The sequence below is a fragment of the Lissotriton helveticus genome, chromosome 10, assembly GCF_964261635.1.
Source record: "Lissotriton helveticus chromosome 10, aLisHel1.1, whole genome shotgun sequence".
Taxonomy (NCBI): domain Eukaryota; kingdom Metazoa; phylum Chordata; class Amphibia; order Caudata; family Salamandridae; genus Lissotriton; species Lissotriton helveticus.
In genome coordinates, this window is record NC_136071.1 from 916,278,928 (window position 1) to 916,296,663 (window position 17,736).

Genomic DNA, 17,736 nt, shown 5'->3' on the forward strand with positions numbered 1-17,736 from the left:
ATTCAGTTGTTATCATTGTATAGGCCTAAATGTGAGCATCATTGCTTAGGCAGAACAGGTGCGTCTAAGTGGAGAAGCTAAAAGTAAGCAGGGAGAAGGAATTTGTTATCCCCTACTTAGTTTTATAACATGTATTCCAGCCCTGCTGCCTCTAGCTGCTCAGCCAGAGTGTGAGTTGGTCATATAATGTTGGAGTGCCTGTGTGTCTGAGTGGATGAGTATTGGCAGTTAGAGATGGGCTGAGCAGCTAGGCAGGCTGCTCCTGGTGGGGCTGGTACCACACTATGCCGGCTTGACTATAGACTGATGTAACCTGAAGTGGAGACTGAATAAAGAAAACTTAAATATACATCCTGGCTCCTGGTGGGTACCTTCAAAAGACACAACTTATTTTGGTGACGAGCGGACTTGGACCCTAGAGACTCTTGGCACAGCACAGAAACAAAGGAACTACAAAGAAATTTCAAGTGAAACCAAGAGATCCTACAAGCAAATACATTTACAAAGAAAGTATTTCCAGTCAAGCCAGCGCCAGCCTCACCAGTGTCCTACAATGGACAGCCCCAATGAACAGTGTCACCACCAACTGACACTACTGCCTGGGAATACTACAGCCAACTAAAGGAATACAGTGAGTTGGAGGAGTAGTTCAACTACAACCGCTTTCCGTGTTCCAGCCACAAAAGAATTGCAGTGAGTTGGAGGAGTAGTTCAACTACAACCGTATTTGACAATTTTCATTTCAAAGATGGTAAATCTAACAGCGTACAGTTGCTGCACAGAGGGAGATTGCAGCAGAAGAAATTTTAAAGAAACGTGGGACCTTTTTATAGCACAAGGTTGGCACTACGTGTTAATTTGGAGAATGCAGTTTGGGAAATTGAGGGTCAACCTCTTTGTATGGGCACTTAAGAGACAGTGTCATGGTTCCTGGCTGCACCGGAGCAAGCACAAAGATGGGCCTGTGTGACTCCCATTCCTGCTTTTCGAGGCAGTTATTGAATTGGCGTTTCTCTGCCATCCTCTTTACTTGGGCAGGTATGGGGGTAAGCCAAGCCTGGAGAAAGGATTTCAGCAACTTTAACTACGTGTGGGAGCAGTGATTCCCTCACATTGGGATCCCCTCACATTAGGATCCCCTCACATTGGGACTTTCACAGACTTTCCCTAGTACAAGCAAGATCAGCTGTGTGCATTTTGCATTATTTTTTTATGAGGAATGAAACTTTCATTGGAGCCGGTTTATCGGCCCTGGTGAATCGGCTTCCTCAGTTTGCATGTTTAAGATGGGGGTAAGTCACTTTTGCCATTTGTTATGGTCCCTGGTTGTCCCCTCGACTTTTGCCAGTTCAACCGCCTCCCAGTTATTTGAAAATGAAGGCGCGCGTAGTTCTCGTAGAGTGCGCAGCCTCACCTGTAGTTTCAATCTTGCTGGTCTCCTTGGATTGCGATGACGAGCCTCTTTGTTCCATGTGTTATCTGCTGCCTCTAGACTTCACTTGCAAGATGTGCCGAGAGCCACCCCGCTGCACGTCAGCAACATCCCACCATCTTGTGGTTGGCAGCCTTCCACGTATTTTGCCAACCGCGCTGTTGGTTTCTTTTGCCGCAATAAAGTTTTCATTGAACTCTATGGAGTTCGGGGACAACACAGGGTTTTCTTGTTATGGAAGCAGTTAAGGAATCGTCGTCTTCTGAGAGGTTCCTTTTGGAGGTCCAGTGCGGCATGGTGCAGCTCAGGTCTGTCAGCATACATCATTTTTGGTGGCGCCTTTTCAGCACTTTGAGGTTACAGCTGTTTGTTTGAAGATTTTACAATGAAAGATAAAGGTACATTCAGCTGTCTTTTTGTTAAAACTGATTTTGGGTGGCTTCATGGTGTCCATGGATTTTGCGGTACTTTTCGTGTTTGTACATGACAATATAACCTCGTCTGGACATACTCTGAGTGGAATCCTCCGTTTCATGTATGTCGGAGTTGTTTCACTGGAGGTAATGACTGAGGTGTGAATTCTTAAGACCTCCCATTTCAACTGGACTAGGGGTCATTTTTTTCTTCAAATTGGTTAATTTGGGTTAAGTTCCATTTTTTCACACTGTTTTATTTTGGATCCATTAAGCTATGAGTTCTGAGGTGTCCTGTAACTCTTATGTGCCACGGATTGAACATGTAGGGCTGTCAAGAATTGTAGTTCTAAATCCTGTTCTTGGTTTCAGGTGGCGTATATTGTTCGTGTGTTCACACAGTGCAGCGATGATTTGTGTGACTTCGCACACTAGTGTTTGTGTTTTATTAATTTCCTTACGTAGGGGAAGTCCAGACCTTTCACAACTCGGGTGAGATATCGCTCAACGGCATGTGGCACAGTGCACCAGTCCTCTACAGTTAATGGAATGGTTTTAGTATTAGCTTTGTAAAAGGTTAAAAGAAATTGTGATGCAACAAGTTTATGCTTTGTGAAAGTTTAAAATAAATCGGGATGCCACGAGTTTATGTTTTTCGAGGGATGGTTCTTCCTTGAGTTCTTGTGGGTGGTCATCACATTCTTACCATACACGAGGGATGGTTCTGGGTTAAATTTTACTGTTTGTTACTCCTACATGGGGGTATGTAACCTCTACAAGGGGGCTTGGGCATGGGTTAGTTCCCATATTGGATCCAGGTTAATCCTTACAATGGGTCTGTTGTTACTCCTACATGGGGGTATGTACCTCAAAAAGGGGGTTGGGCTTAGGTTAGTTCCCATATTAGTTCTAGGTCAACCCTTACACTGGATTGGGATATGGACTTAGTCACCATTTACAGTTACGCACAGTACCAAGGTACATCCCTACACGGGTGTTTCTATGGGTGACGACCCATATACATTTTGTTTCCTTAAATTTGGGATTGTTGTTGCAGGGTGTGTTGTCCTTTGCGTCTGTATGCATTTGCTTACAGTGTTTACTTCGAATGTTAAATTTTATATTCCTACAGATTTGCACTATTTGCTCACTCTTCAAATAGTTTTCATGTCTTTGCATGGGGAGGATGGTGGATATTGTTGCTCAATCTTATGTATGTATCTTGACCATCCTTTCTTGTTTTAATGGTTCTTTCTCCTGCCATGTTTTGTCTTTATTGCTGCATCCTAGAGACATGTACCATTATTCATTTTTCTTGTTTATAGTGCTTGCTTGATGTAATATTATTTAAATTTTTCGATTTCTTTGAAGAAAAAGGGATAATGTTATCCCCTACTTAGTTGTATAACATGTATTCCAGCCCTGCTGCCTCTAGCTGCTCAGCCAGAGTGTGAGTTGGTCACAGAATGTTGTTGTGCCTGTGATGCGTGGAATGCCTAGGTGTCTGAGTGGATGAGTGTTGGCAGTTAGAGATGGGCTGAGCAGCTAGGCAGGCTGCTCCTGGTGGGGCTGGTACCACAATAGGCCGGCTGGACTATAGACTGATGTAACCTGAACTGGAGACTGAATAAAGAAGACTTAAATATACATCCTGGCTCCTGGTGTCTACCTTCATCGGACACAACAAAATTATTAGCTGGTTGGTGGGATAAGAGGTTGTGAAGTGTATGACAAAGGCAGGGCCATCATCTCAGAATCTGGGCTGGTGGGAGTCCTGCCTTGGTGGGGGTCCCCATTGTCTGGACAGGAGAAACACTGAATCAAAGCAGGGCAATGCCATGGCTGGGCAGAGTGGCAGTAACCTGGCAGGTTAAGAAGAGGCGGGACAGCAGTTTGAAACCATATACAAGAAGTGTCAGTTGTTGCTGGGGGTGTTGGTGGGTGTGCAAGAGGTGGTGATTGACAGGACACACTGGGAACAATACCTAGGCCTGCCAGCAAAGTATCTTTTCGTTATTTCTTAGGTTTTTGTAAAGGTTTTTGTATAGCAGTTATGTCCCTGATAACCTACCTGTGTGTCTATGAATGCGTTAAAGGAACCTTCCGGGGGAGCAGGAATTGCTGTGTACCTGAATACCTCATCCTGGAAAGTTATTTACTCCCTTTTTGTAGGAATACGTGTTCCATCTTTTCAATAGGAGGAAGGGGCCAGAGAGGAGTTAAGGCATGCCTGCAAACAGGTATGTGGGTAGTCACAAAACTCACAGGGAATTCTAGACCTGGAAAAACCTTTTCCTGTTCACGCAAACAAATATATTTGTGTGCCTAAATCTTTTAAAGTGTGCAAAACCAACCTTTGTGAAATGTAAGTGTTCCACTTATAAAAAAAGACTATGGGGCATATTAGCAAGAACCTCATTAAAATTATCGCTGTTTCAGCCGCTAAAACGGCGATAAGGGGCTTGCTAATATGCGTTATAGAATTCCAATAGAAGCCCAGGTTAGATGTCCTGCACATCTAACCTGGGCTTCTATTGGAATTCTATAACGCATTTTAGCAAGCCCATTATCGCCGTTTTAGCAGCAGTTTCCTTCCGCTAAAACTGCGATAATTTTAACGAAGTTCTTGCTGATATGCCCCACGTGTGCGAACCAATCCTGCGCATACAAAGGTCTCTGTGAATCTGACTCGCTGTTTGAAAGTATGGCATCATTTTTAAACAAAGTTGTGTTGCTCCAACAGATGGGTTATGAAAACTGGGATTACGGAGAGCCCAATAATATGCAAAACGTCGAAAACTGTGCAGAGTTTGATAGGAAATGGAACGACGTACATTGTGATTTTGTTCGCAGTTGGATATGTCAAATTGACAAAGGTATGTAATATCAATTTCTTCTCATATGTGAATTAAGCTTTTCTAATTATATAACAAATGAAACATTTGGACAAATTTAAATGAAGGTCCTTAACATAAAAATGTGAGTTTCAGGGTAATGTAGGGAAATATATGTGCCTCTGCTTTTAATTTTCTATCACAGTTTAGAGAAATGCCCAGCACAGTAACAAAAAATTAAACATGTGTACATTTCTTTTGTAAATCTGGCTACAAAACGTTTTGGAATCTGCAGAGCTCATGTTATAAATTCTTTTTTTTAAAGTACAACTTGAAGTACAATTAGTAGGTTTTGGTTACTCTGCTTCAGCTTTCAGCCTTCAGTTTATTTGTGTTTTTCATGGTGGTTGCTTACATTGACTGTCTCTCAAGGCCATAGCATTTAATGGATGGTTATATGGTCACATTTCCGTTCCTACTTGATTTCAGTGATGTAGCATCGAGTTGTCATTTTGTTAGACCAGAGGTTAGTGTATGCTGTTTAGTTTTTTTTTTTTTGACCTTACAACACTGGTGATTGCTCGTTTACAATTTTTTGTCTGGGAATTGTGTTTTCTTTGTGTGCCTTCGTGCGTCATGAAGACATGGTGCTACTTACTAATCACTGTTGCATGTTCATTTGTTTTCCTGTTAATATGATGCTGCATTTACAGCTTTTTTGGTGTACAAAGTAAAAGTGCATTCGCGTAGGCTTTCTTAAAGATACAATGAATACTAACACTTTTTTTAAAGTACGTGCTTTGCAATATTGTTGTTTACCTGCCTTTTAAGTTAACCATTTACAATGAAAACCTCACTTCTCACTAATTTTTATAACACGTTTCTTGAGGGTACAGTTTAAATCTGCTAATGGAATCTATTCATTAAAGGGGTCCTAGTTCCATCTTAAGGTCCTTCACTCATGGGTTCCAGCATTCAAAGATGTTCATAATTTTCAATCTTAAAGGGCACGTTATGTCATTATTAGGCCTGGGCACAATTCAAATTAGGGATTCTTTACCACGCCTACATGTGTGGTGCAAAATATGCCGTGCCAACATCACTAGTGACATTTTGTACTGAACAAAGGAAACACAATATGTCATTTGTTTAATGTGACTCAATGTCCAAAATTCCAAGTCACTGTGGAAATCCCAATGAGAACTCATTCAAAGCTTGAATCACAGTCAGGGCTCCAGGAGGCCTGATATATTCTCCTGAATATTCCACTATGTCACTCAATGTGCACAGATTACAAGAATGGGAAGTGCTCTGATAAGCCCAGGATGAGGACCCTGGGTACTTGGTTTTCATGCATTGTGTCGCAAAAGGCCATTTTTGGGGACCCATGGGCCCTAGGATGCCTTCTCTGCTTGCCCATAATAAAAAGCTCTGACCTGACCCCGTGTCAGAGTTCTGACATGCCCAGGGTTTGGAGCCCCAAGCCCAGGGCTCCCTTCTTCTATCCCACCATGTCACAAAGTGGGCAGGATGGGATCTTGCAGTACTGGAGAGGTCTCACCTGCTTGTCCGGGTGCAGACGCTCTGACCGGGACCCGGGACGAAAAACCCTGTTGCCCCCTGGGTTGAAGCCCTAAACTCCCTTGACTGGCCCACCTTGGCACAACGAGCCTAGAATGGGATCCTGCAGGCCCAGGATGGCCTCCCTTTCTTGTCCAAGTTCAACAACTTTGACCGGGCCCCGGATCAGCATCACAGCGGGCCATGGAATGAAAGGCCCCAGCCCTGGACGCGATCTATTCCCCGCAATGTCTCAAAGTGTCATGGATGGGGACCCACAGGGTCGGGGAGGCCTCCCCTGCTTGACCAGGTCCAGAAGCTCTCACCAGGACCTGGGACAAAGCCCTGAAAAAGTTATAAGGGGGCAGTGTGGGGATACCCTGTCCTCTATTCCTGGTGGGGGGTAATAGAGGGACCCTTTCCGAGTCCAAAAAATTTGAATCTGCTGCAATATTTTTTTAAAAGCACATGCTTAAAAAAAATAACCCTGGGAGTGGGCCAGGGCACAGGGGGCAGCACATTTGTATATTTAGGCAATATGGGTGATTGACTCCCATTCGCAAGCATCTAGGATGCTCCAAGGACGCCATACTCCGGGGCCAACATGAAATTAAAGGGGCAGCTGTGTGCAGCCCTCCTCCCCATGTCTCTCGGAGGCCGCGGGAACCCCATCCTCTGGGGCCAATCATAAATTAAAGGGAAGGTGATGAGCAACTCACCGTCCCTGAGCCTCCAGAGGCCCGCGGGATACTATTATGCAAAAGAGAAGGTGGGTGCACGCCCTCCCCCCTCCCCCCCAGCCTCCTAAGGACCCGCATCCCCTGGGGCCACTTGTTTAAAAATGAGAGGGTGACACTTGTCCTCCTTTCTGAGCCTCGGAAGGCCCCTGGGCCCCGTGTTCACAACAGCCTTACTGAGAAAAACAAAAAGTGGTGCATGAAAATGTTTGAATTACTTCTGATAAATTACATTCAACTCTTGTTTGCTCACTGTGCCACTGCATTTAGATACCAATCAAAGAATTCATGGGTGACTCATACCCAGAACACAATGTTCACCCGGATTGCTAGTATGCTTAAAGAGCCTCTGATTTCAGTTTGCAGAAAATGAAGAACTATTTTCCGAGAATCATGAATCCATTATGTGGGGTCTGGGGAATAAGTTTGGACCCCTGCTCAACTTACACAGAGCCTCCATTGGCCCTGTATGCAGTGCTGTATTTGAGCCAGTGGTGAGAGGCAAGCCCCAACTGCACGCATTTTTTTAAACTTCACTTATCTTTAACAGGCTTTGATTTAGAGCTAAAAAGGGAAAACAGAAAAATGTGAAAGAGGGAAGAGAAATATGAACAAGCATTGGAAATGCATTAGGTCTTGCTATTGTTTGAGTTAGAGCTATTGGAATTGTAAATAGCAATGTCTTTTACCCATGGTATGGAGCGTATGTATGTGGTGTGCAGTGGAATTATCAGGCTTGAATTGGATTACTTAGTACATTCAACCACAGTCCAGGCAGGAATTTCCTTGAGCTTTCCTGTGAGTACTGCTCGCAATGACCCTGGGCTGCATTTACCAACCAACGTGCAAAAACGCTGCAGGTACTTTCATTCCCGAAACCGCATGGAAGGTGGTTGTGACCACTGGCTATTTCAAGCCCAGAAGCTCCGAGCACACATTGACTCCTGAACTGCGTGGACGGCGGTTGCAGGACTCATCATTTGTTGCGGTGCAGACGCGCCGAAAGTGCATAATTCGAACTGCGTGGAAGCAGTTACGAAAACGATCATTGTTTGTTGTGCCAATGCGCCAAGAGCGTATTAAATTAACACCGCGCTGAAGCGCTTAGTGTGTATTTCTTCTAGGCATCGCGCTGGAGCGCTCATTTGTGTATTTCTTCTTGGCATCACGCTGAAGGGCTCATTTGTGTATTTTTTTTGGGTATCGCGCTAGTGCCCTCATTTGTCTATTTCCTGTTGATGCTGAGCTTTATGCGTTTAATTGGGCCATTTATCCTGACAGCGCAGGAAGTGTAAAAAGGCACAGCGAATCACTGCTCTGGAGTGCTGTTGTATTGTTTCTGCCAAAATTCTCAGTGATGATTAACTGGCCAGAGGGGGCACTACAAGCTCCAGGACTCCTTGCGGCGCGCAGCCGCCTGCGTTACTGCCCAGCGCCAGGAGGCGCCTTAAAATCGGGTGCTGGCTCCTGCAGTGAAGCCCAGGCCAAGGCCAGGGGGCCTGTTTGCGCCCGTCTGATACCGGAGGAGGCTTGGCTGGGCAGCCCCTTTAACATATAGACCCTGGGCCAAATGAGCAGCACTGTATGAGGTACTGTGCAATTAATTTATTTCATCATTACTAGGGGTTCCAAAATGAGCAAACGTAAGACCGTCAACGACCAGCTGGGCCTAGGAGTTGTGGGGACACTAGATGCTTTTCTTCTGAGGGCGAGATTGAGTTAACAGAGGGCCGGCTCTCGCTGGAGCCTCAGACTTCCCAGCAACAGCCCGCTATCGCATGGCATTCTTCGCAAAATAATTCTCAAGATCTTCACCCTCAAGCAATACAATTACAACACACGGGGTCAGACCTTGACATTTCTACACCCTCCGAGCTAGCAAGCAGGCCAAATATAACAACTAGGGACCAGAAATCCAAAACAAGACGAGACAGTAAAAGTGAGCCGCCACCCAAAAAGAGAAAAGGTCGGGACCTCAGAAACAAAAACAAAAATCCCCAAAGGTAACGAGAACTGAAACTATAATTGATGACAGAGACTGTGAACAGGGACCCCATTTAATGTTGAAGACCAATGTAACCGCCAAACTACCTCCAAAGTGGAACAAGGAGGACATTTGGGAAAGGCTTGAGACTATGGTATCTGTTTTAGTTGATCCACTGTCACAGAAACTATCTCAAATTGAAGACAGACTCACTCACTAAGACAGACTCACTAAATTGGAGGGGCTGGTTATAAATATTTGCCCACTCTACCATGACACTTACTCTGGTAGAGGTTCTGGCATTCTGGTATATCAGGGGCCGGAAATTGGGGTAAATCCAACTGTAACTAATCCTGAGAGGGGACAAGTACACAACCCAAGTACCCATGGCAGCACTCCCGAAGCGTCAGCTCTAGCTCGACCCCCCCGCCAACAATTTGTAGTATCTTCATCCTCAGAATATACAGGGTATTTGCATAGCATAGTAGGTCTAAGCACTACAAGTATACAGGCTGCTAATACCTTTAATGGGGCCTCAACACCTATAGGGATACCTACGTTGGGTGACGCAGGGAGAGACATTAACACACAGAACCGTCAAAGGTCTAACCAAAGACACATTACAAACCCAAATCAGACCCTGCATCTTCTGCCAGAAGTAACCCCTTACACAATTGGGCTGGCAAATGCCCAATTGGGCTGGAAAATACCTCTCCATGCCCCTGAACACAGGACAACCCTGAGGAATAAGTCATTACACCTGTTGAGCACTAGAACTGATCTAACCAATATTCTCTTCTCGGAATTTGAAAATGGCCAGCAGAATAGGATGGGTTGGCAAAACAAACAAGCTCTTAGCTGGTGATTGTGTGGTTTTAACCTTTAGGTCCCCGAACCTGGTGCAGTCCATTCTTGGCAGGGCTGGCAACCAGTCCATCATGACCCAGTGAAATATTATCTTACCATTAGGGTATTTTTACCAACCCCCAAAGTCTTTATGGAACAAACCTGTGGAGGAGAGCCATCTAGGAAGCATGCAGTATGGGTATAGGGTCCCAGTTAGTAATCATGTTGATACTTTTAACATCCTAGGAGACATTGACTGACTACTTCATCCTAGAGACCCTTACCCAACTCACAAGTATGACTCTAGTGGTTATAAAACCGATAAACTACCCAAAAAGAAAACCACTTTCGACTATGCACAAAAAGAAACAAATAACTACCCTTTATCACCAGCTCTTACTGAGCGGAGAGAAGAGTTATTGGGTACCAGTAATCTGAACCTGAATGTGTGCCCTAAACTCATGAAACCTACAATTTCAAATCAGATACCAGTTAACAACTGCGAATCATCTCCTAGTAATATTGCATTAATAAGGCCCTCAGGCAACATCTATACTGTCTCCGGTAACCTTGTTTTCTAGAACATTTCAGGTTTAAGTTCTAAACTTTCTAACCCTATATGGTGTGACTTTATATTACATTTTGATATAATATGTGTTTTCAGAAAACCTGGGTAAGGAACATAATGCATATTAATGGATTTAAAACCTTTTACTCTCAAGCCATTGATGTGGAAGTGCAAAGGAGGGGCTTTGCACTTACATTTCCAACAGGTTGAATGTAAAAGAAATAGAGATGCACACAGAAGAGATTTATTACCAACTGATCAAAATCCATGTGGATAGGAAGCACTGTATTGTGTTGACACATTATTACAATAATATTCCCCCGGATCTAATCGGAGTAGTTGTGAAAAAAATTGGGAAATGATTTGAAATCATTGTACAATGATATTGCCATGGGCATATTTTTAATTCTGGGAGGGGATTTTCATTGTGCTTTATGCTCAAATGCTGATGGTAAACTATGTGGATTTATTAACGAAGATGGGATTAGTAATACTCATTTTCGACACTCAAAATTGGGGGAATTGTATAACTAAGTATTGTTTGGCCTCGACTTGGGGTTTGAGAATGAGTTATGTGTTACGCCTGCTCCGATGAGTTACACTTTTAATGGTAGAGGTTTCCTCACCACTATAGACTACATATTGCTGTCAAATAGTCATGCAAGCAGAGTTCAATCATTTACCACACATGACAACTCATTGAGTGACCACTTTCCATTGAGCATTTCAGTCTTATTGCCAAAAAGACCATCTGGTAAATTAGGATGAAACTGTTCAGGTCTCACAAAATTTAACAACTAATAGGACAAATGGTTACTCTCTGCGCTGGTCGATGGAGGACCCACTAGAAATCACAAAACAAGTGATAACTAAGTGTAAATTAGCTTCTGATGTCTGTCTGAGTGAAATACCTTCATCTGATAGAGTTCTATCCTCATTTCAAAATATTTCGGGTTCCGTAAGGGAGGCATTATTCCTACAGAACTGCAAAAAAGGGAAATTACAGGGTGGTTTGATTCGAAGTGCACAAGCGCGTATGCCAACTTAAAGCATGAAATACACAAGACTCCAAGAAACCCAAGCGATGTTAGATAGGCTAGAGGGGCTTATACACTAGCTGTTGAGGAACGAAAAGTATTCCTGAGAAATGAAGTGTGGGTATCCCTTCATGAGGCCTCCTTCTCTAAAGATAGTTCAGCTTTTTGGAAAGCAGGGAAGCTCCCTTTTTGACTCTTGGAGGCGGCCAACAATTGAAATAGCCATAGGAACCACCCTCGACTGCATACAATCCTTCCTCTCCAGCAGAACCCAGAGGATCCGACTCTCTCCCTTCCTCTCCAAACCCACGGAAATCAACTGTGGAGTACCCCAGGGTTGATCACTCAGCCCACACTCTTCAACATCTACATGGCTCCCCTCGCCACCATCGTCAGACAGCATGGGCTCAGCATTGTATCCTACGCCAACAACACCCAGCTCATCCTCTCACTCACAAAGAATCCCGAAGATACCAAACTCTGCTTCCAGGAAGGTATGAAGAATGTGGCAGCCTGTATGAAGTACAGCTGCCTGAAGCTAAATTCAGAGAAAACCGAGGTCCTCATTATCGGACCCTGCACCTCCGCCTGGGACAACACCTGGTGGCCCCCCGCCCTCAGGAGCCCACCCATCCCTACAGACCATGCTCAAAACCTCAGCATCATCCTCGACTACTCCCTCTCCATGAACCAACAAATCAACATTGTGGCCTCCACCAGTTTCAACTGTCTTCGCATCCTCCGTAAGACCTTCAAGTGGATCCCCGCCGACTGCAGAAGACCATCACCCATGCACTCATTACCAGCAGACTGGACTACGGAAACGCCCTCTACGCCGGAATCAACTAAACTCTTATGCACAGACTCCAGACCATTCAGAACACCACAGTCAGACTCGTCCTCGGGACACCGCGCCATGAGCACATGACCCATCATTTACGAGGCCTCCACTGGCTCCCCGTCAAGAAGAAGGTCACCTTCAAAATCCTCACCCACGCCTACAAGTCCCTACACAACATCGGACCCAAATACCTCAACCAAAGAGTATCCTTCCACGTACCCAAGAGGAACCTCTGCTCTGGAACCGGTCGAAGAGCTTTTTCCCACATCGCAGCCAGAACCTGGAACGAGCTCCCGGTTAACATCAGATGCTCCCCGACCCTGCACACGTTCAGGAAGGACCTCAAGACCTGGCTCTTTGAATGATCCAGAGCTGCCTCCCCCCAGACCCCGCTACAGCACCCTGATACCCTCACGGGTGAGTAGCATGCTATATAAACCCCTGATTGATTGATTGATTGATTGATAACAGAGGAACAATGGATCAAGCATTTCTCCATGGTCTATAATTACGAGGGGACAGCTGATGTGCCAGATACCCAACACCATGGGGATGTTGCTCTGGCACCTTTGACCCACCATACTGATCTCCAGTTCATTCTGGCTGAAAACTAATGTGCTATCTCAGCAAGCTTGGGTGGTAAGGCTCCTGGGCCGGATGGGGTACCTGTAGACTTATATAAGTTAAATGTGACACATTATGGCCCGCTTATAACCCAGGTAACCACTGGAAGCTGTTTTCCCCTTTTTTAACAACTGGGGCGGAATCGATCATAGTGCCAATTTTTAAAAAGGGGGACTGCCAGGAGCCTGACTGTATAGGCCAATTTCATTGTTGGACTCCTTGATAAAAGGGGTTGGTCGAATTATCCTAGAACAACTACAGGAATGGGCCGAGGAGAACAAGGTTTTATCCAACATCCAATGCAGTTTCCGTGAGGGCCTAGGGACCGTCGAACAGAGCTTAAATATAACTATTATGATAGGGAAGTATATCCGGGTGAAGAAGGGTAGGCTGTTTTTCGCTTTTGTAGATCTCACCACAGCTTTTGACTGTGTTAGGCACAGCAAGCTCTTGGAGATCCTCGAGGGTATAAGAGTTGAAATGCAAACTATTCACTTTCTCAGACGGATATACAGTGATGCAAAGGTGAGAGTGCAGTACGGTATTAACGGTGAGTGCTCTGCCCAGTTTCCAATAAGGAGGGGGGTTAGGCAGGTTGCATGCTAGCCCCCTTCCTTTTTAACCTATACATTAATGGCCGGGGCGAAGCACTGATTAAAGACTGCCAACACCTCCCTCCAATAACTGGACACCCAATACCTGCTCTTCTATATGTGGATGACACAGTTCTGATGTCACACACTCAAGTGGGAATGCAAAAGGTTTTAAATAGCTTTTCAGCCTTAGGGTGAACACCTCAGAAACCTTTATGATGAGGTGTGGTCACGGCAGTTTGAAGTGTAGGGATATGTATTTACAAAAAAGCAATAAAGCACAGAACAGCGGACCAAGTTGAAAAACTTCAATTCCACAGTTTCATCAATAAAAGGGTAAGTGCAACAGCTCCCGGCATCCAACATTAAGAGATGCCAATTTAATCTAAGAGTCCATACAAATAGGAAGGTGCACTTGATAGGAGTCAAACAGGAGACACTCTTGTAGTCCAAAAAAAGTTCTTCTTTTTATTTAACCTTGTTAAAACCAGCACACAGCCAACGCGTTTCGTTCCCTAATGCCACGGGAAGTTCGACAGGGCTTTCTAGAAATATCAATTGATGTCTGGAGAGCTGAAATGTTTCATGGTCAATCAAGCATGGACGTTTATGAGCACATGTTGGATTCACGTAATTCTGGGTCAGGCAAAAGATTTCAGGAAGAATCACAAAAAAGTCAAGCAGTAATTCCAATGTTTCTTTAAAGAAATTCTTAATAAGGTAGAAATTAGAATCCAGTAATGATAACCAGGCAGAAGTATGGACTCGTAAGAAATAAGAACACCCGGGTATGGATAAGACCCGTTTTTGATGTCATAGGTTACAACCTATATCCAGTGGGGATCACACCTTTGTAATGTAGACTCATATATAGAGAAAGATATCCAAGTGTTAGTAGATATCACTGTTGATATCTCAAATAAGATGAAACAGGTATTCAATAGAAGTCACAAATTTAAAACATAGGCTTTCAAATCAAAATGACCCACGGGTATAAATGAGACCCGCTATCAATATCTCAGATACAATGAAACAGGTATCCAGGCATAGTCACAAGGATTAGAACATAGGCTTTCTAGTCAAAATGACCCACGGGTATAGATAAGACCTGCTATCTATATCGCCGGAAGAATGAGCAGCCACCAGGGCAGTACCAGTGGATACCTGTTTCATTGTATCTGAGATATTAATAGCAGGTCTCAGCAGAAGATAGTGTTCACTAAGAGATTTGCTTATCTCTGTATACTTTTCGATCAGAATGCCCGATGGACCCAAGCAGTGGTAGCAAAAAAATTGGCCTTTTAAAGACCACAGCCGTCCTTGCTAATTTCTCAAGAAAGTTGGGTAGGAGGCCGTCCGCAGAGCTCATTCAGATTTATAAGGCAAAATGTATCTCCACGGCCATGTATGGGGCAGGGGTTTGGGGTTCTGTTGACGTGTACTCCTTACAAATAGTGGAAAATGCGTTCCTACAATATGTTCTGGCAGTACCGAGAAGTGTATCATTATATGTCTGCCATTCCGAGTTTGGTATACCATACATTGCTGACCTCATAAAAATGGAGCCTTTTCTCCTATGGTATAGAATCTAGACATCGATAAAAACTATGCTTAATCAGGACATTTTACTGGATATTTTAAAATTGGATTGGGCTCTAACTATCCTTTGGTTAAGGTATGTCCATGATTTTATGCGTGATCTAGGTCATTTAGAATATTTTACTGAGCCTAGCACTATGTTTACGATCATGAGAAAAGAGCTAAAAAAGAAGGCCTCTTGCTGCTAGGCACACTCAGAATATCGGCAGAGATCACAAAGCCTATTGTGTGGCACAATCAAATGATTTTAACAACTTGTTAGTATACAACCTTATTTAATAATGGTATCTGGTGGCTATGACAGGTTTTTATTGGCCAGATTCAGACTTGGGATCTTCCATAAACTTGTAAGTTTCCCAAAAATGAATGACTAGGCACGAGAAATGCAATTGTGTCCCTGTGATAACCATTCAGAATAATCCATCATACACGTTGTTCTATTTTGTAGGTTTTATACTGAATTAAGGACAACATGGATTGTTACAATCTTAAAATCTCTGAGGATTAGACAATGTCGCCCTGCGTTTACTGTACTCCAGTTCTTGGAAAATGAACACATAGTCTGGAGGGTAGCAATGTTTTTAACCCCTTCCCTGCGGGGCTAATTCCCCGCTTTGCCGGGGAGAGGGCTGTCATGAGCCACGTCATGTGCCACGGTGGCCGTGTGCTCATGACGAACTGAGCTCGTCATTACCACGCCCGTCCAATTGAACGCCCAGCACAGCATGGGAATTATTCCTGCGTGGGCGCGGCGCAACAGTCATGACGAGCTCAGCTCATCATGAGCACACGGCCACCGTGGCACGTTACCAGCTGAGCTCGTCATGAGCATGGGAGGGGTTAAAGAAAGCACTTAGCCACAGGAAATGCATCGTAATATAACCATCTAGTTTACAATGAGTTAAGGGGTATTGATAAAAGTGAATGAAATTTACAATTAATTGCATATTTTATATTTTTAATTTTACTGTGTGATGAATTGTGTGTTTTATGTGCTTTTATGATTGTCTGAAACACCAATCAAATAAAGTTTTACTTGACTTGACTAGTAGTGGAATTGTGTGGCATGGAGTGGATTTGTGGAGTGGAATTGTGTGGCACGGAGTGTTGTGGAATTATGTGGATAGTAATGATGTGGTATTGAGTGTACTGAATAAAAGTGCAGTGGGATTGTATGCTATGGAGTGTAATTATGTGGAATGGTATTTTATGTTGGGGAGTGGTATCTTTACCGACACCATGGTAGTACACCAATGGCCACCCTTGGAACTGAGATGACACTCTCGCTTGTCATCTCATGAGCGGAGGTGCCGGCTACTTACAAGCTGTGCACCATGAGATGGTTCAAGAGCTTGGAGAGTGCACATGACAATATGCTCATTATTTCACATATCCCTCTGATAAGAAGAGGGACTTTGGAACAACAAGCCACACAGTTCCAGTGGTGGCTTGTATCATTTTCTTTCTTTTTTGCACTTAATCACATTTGCAGAGTGACTGGAAATATAGGTCCTGACAAATGCCTGTTGGCAGAAACATGTTGACTTACAGATAGGGTATATATGTTGAATCCCTAATCCTCTTGCATTATTAACTATGTCACTGTGACCACCAAATAAACTTTCAGTGGACTCAGGCAGACATTTTTAAAACACTCCGTATCCCTCTATTTGCACTCTGCCACTCATTCACCTGTGCACTAACTCTCATCTTTTGAGAAAACACCTCTGCTCCTCCCCTCAGGGAGTTGTAGCGCACACTACGGTGTGAGGAGGGAACCCATATGATGAAGAATGTCCTGAGGGAATTTCTCCCCACCCCTTCCTTCCACACAGCACCCACCCCTCATTCATTCTTTGTTCTCCTCACTTCACACATAGCCAGACGTACTTCTATTTGAATAGCATTCTCTTGTGGTATCAGTACCTTCTGTCTTTCATAGATCCCCCATATAGATGCCAAGTGTGTATAAGGTTACACATGAAGACATGGCATTCTAAGGAGGGACTAACAAGCTAATTACACAATCAGAAGCCAGCATTTACGAAGGACAGCCAATGGAAAATATGGGCGGAGAATGGGGGGGCTTCTCTTCCATACTCTACTACAGTAGATCGCCAGAGCAGCACATTCGTACTGGCTCAGGCTCGACCTAAAAAAAAATAGACAAAAAGGGGAAAGCTGGGACAGAAAAAACCCTAAAAGAGTGAGGTAAAGAGGCAGGGAGTGGAGTGTCTCTTGGTGTATTAAATAGGCATGAGGTGGAATCAAGATTAGCAGACTTGGTATTCGACATCCCAACCTTCATTAATGCTGGTTGCACGTTTCTGAATAAAACCTTGAGCCCTGGAACTTATTCTTTTTACATATTAAGTACAGCTTGTATGTGACATTCTTCTCCCATGCACATTTCTCTGGAGGAAGTATGGGAGGAGTTAATTTTGAGACAAAAATACTAAAATGATAGAAGGTAGAGGGACTATTGGATTTTAGAAAATTAGATTGGGTGCAATTTGTTGCAATGCAAGTAACATGATATCACAAGCTCAGAAATTGCAGTTTTGGCATGCAGATATGTTTGTGTCTCGTTCTAAAAACCAATCAAGTAGATAGTGGCATTTCTAGACATATGCTGGAAGTATCTTCTCTTTTACCCCACAAGAAGTTC

At 43.9% G+C, this 17,736-nt stretch overlaps 1 protein-coding gene across 1 annotated transcript in view; it reads left to right on the plus strand.

The window, feature by feature from the left end:
• The window catches only part of LOC144784640 (macrophage mannose receptor 1-like), a 765,034-nt gene that overhangs the window by 397,767 nt on the left and 349,531 nt on the right, over positions 1-17,736 (plus strand). The window contains exon 15 of the mRNA XM_078663569.1: positions 4,589-4,721. Coding sequence (XP_078519695.1) covers positions 4,589-4,721 — 133 coding nt within the window. The remainder of the gene's footprint in view (positions 1-4,588; positions 4,722-17,736) is intronic.